General features: G+C 42.5%; 1 protein-coding gene across 1 annotated transcript; it reads left to right on the forward strand.

Annotated features, from left to right (window-relative positions):
• Nucleotides 1–621: 621 nt before the first annotated feature.
• Nucleotides 622–1,698, forward strand: LOC140953827 (carbohydrate sulfotransferase 2-like). Its single transcript, XM_073403209.1, has one exon. The coding sequence runs from the start codon at nt 763–765 to the stop codon at nt 1,696–1,698; it is 936 nt and encodes a 311-aa protein (XP_073259310.1). The 5' UTR covers nt 622–762.
• Nucleotides 1,699–2,299: the final 601 nt, after the last annotated feature.

A 2,299-nucleotide genomic window follows, 5' to 3' on the forward strand; every position in this document is an offset into this window, starting at 1 on the left:
AGTATTTTTCTACGATCCCGAAACGTTATCGGGACCTTCGAGAAAAGCGTGGACAACGGGTTCGAGTCCTGGGGCCCGTTTCTCGAAAGTTACGATTATTAACGGGCCCGGTATCCTGTCTCCGTTTACATTAAAGATCGAGGTTTCAATAGTTTTGCATCTAATGTGATAAAACTATCAGTTAACGAAACAAAATGGAGTAGTCTGCTAGCCAAGGCCCGCGCTCTTATTCTTTATATTTCGATTTGAATATTTGATTCCGGGCCCGAAATGCTACCGGGACTTTCGAGAAACGGCTCCCTTGCCATGAGGTTCCTCTGTTTCTTGAAAACTTTCTCGGTTATAATTTTCCTCTAACACTGCTTATACCATTTAGGAGCACTTTTAACAGGGCAATCAAATACGATTCACTTACTTTATTCCACGTTTCAGAGAGCCAGAGGTTATAGACAATGAATTTTATAATTCTGTTTTATAGATCAATAACTGGGACTCTCCATGAAGCCAAAAATATTCCTCCTGAAATGTTTGCTTTCCTTCTGTTGTTTCTTTGTGGCGATTCTGGTTTGCAGTGTAATATCTCGCTTACAACAGTTAACGATATCTGGTGATTCAACGGGAGGAACCGCCAGAAAAACACAAGGCGTATTTATAGAAAAAGGCATCCAGAATCAGAATGAGAATCTGCTGACTCATAGAGCACGCAGGCGGAGCTTGATTATCTTCGGACACGATCGCTCGGGAACCACTTTTATAAGCACCATGTTCGCAAAGGATCCTCAAATATTCCTGGTATATGAGCCTCTTTGGATAACACAATTTTGGAAACGCTACCAACGTTTGGACTGTTTAAACTGTGAGCTGGAGGTTGTTAATTCCATTGTTAGCTGTAATTTTTCTCGTTACTCCACATCGAGGAAATTTCTCTCTTACGTGGAAGAACCTTGGACTGGTGCCCTACCCGTTAATATTTTCAAAACACCAAAGTTTTGCAACAAATCAAACAGCATGAACAATGAACTGCATTGTCCAAAGCTACGCGACAACCCAGAATTTGTGGACGACGTTTGCAGGACAAAATTTAAACACAGCGTTGTCAAAGTTTCGCCTGTGCGGCTTCCTCGAGAGAAAATCGCTAATTTGGTCCCCCAAGTTTTACTGGAAAATCCGGATGTAGACGTGCGTATATTGCATTTGGTACGGGATCCCAGAGGGAACATCAACTCTCGAATAGACATAAAATGGACTAAGGATTTTCCGAATCCACATCTAGGCAAAACCGCAAGAGAACTGTGCAGTACAATCGCAGAAAATCTAGGGTATGCAAAAACGACGCTGAAAAAATTCAACCTCGATCACCGATATAAAGTAGTTTTGTACAAGCAGATAGCCGATGACCCGCTAGGTACTGCGAGGGATATCTCCAAATTTGCTGAATTTGCAATGCCATTGGAGACAGAGAGATGGATAGTGGAGAGCACAAGGCCGAACGGAGATCAACTGAAAAAGGCGCTTAAAAATCCTTTTTCACCGGTGAGGAACGCAACGGGAAATGCTGATAAATGGAGGAAAGATGAGTTCTTTGAAAGGAATCAAGTCATAGAGAATGAGTGCAGAGCTCTGATGGCTTTGCTGGGCTTAGAAAAGGTTTCTGAACCTCAGACAAAATTCTCAAGGAGGGTGAAATATCGTAATTAAGAGATAGAGCATGATCGTCCAGGTACGGTGTAATCCTGAATAGAACTGTTGTTGAGAGCAACTGATGTTCCGAAAACGTGCTGTGCAGTAGTCATCTTTAGAGTCAAAAGTGAGTTGTATCACGTCAGTTGATGGTATTCACCTGATTGGCGATGTCGCGATGTTATTGTTCGCCTGTCAGGTAAGCCGTGATGTTATTAGCTGCGAAGAGTCTAAACGTCATTGTCGATCCGTCTTTTGTCACAGTTGAACAGTCGTTTCTTGTCAGTCAAAATGTCGAATATCAAGTCATTCTGTAGTTTTCAGTTTTGCTTGAGTACGTCAATAAGTCGTTTGTACGGTAGTGGTAATTGTTGACTGTGATTCATTGGCGTTTGTTCTTAGTTAAAGTAAACCAGCTTTCTAAACTGAGTCGAGAAATAACTCCTGGGTTCAAATCTTTCACAAAGTCAAATATATCAGCGAATGCTGGGCTGTTACCAACTGTTGAACAGAGCTCTGAGTGGTCTTGTTTTCTCCAGGTTGACCCCACCCACAGGGAGAGACATGTACCCCCAAAAATGGCCACGCCTATAAGACATGAGTGCTCCTCTCTCCTCCG

This window comes from Porites lutea, chromosome 12 (assembly GCF_958299795.1).
Source record: "Porites lutea chromosome 12, jaPorLute2.1, whole genome shotgun sequence".
Taxonomy (NCBI): domain Eukaryota; kingdom Metazoa; phylum Cnidaria; class Anthozoa; order Scleractinia; family Poritidae; genus Porites; species Porites lutea.

Excerpts from the sequence above, each read along its gene's own strand:
- LOC140953827 (XM_073403209.1), top strand. The coding sequence starts at position 763 with ATGTTCGCAAAGGATCCTCAAATATTCCTGGTATATGAGCCTCTTTGG.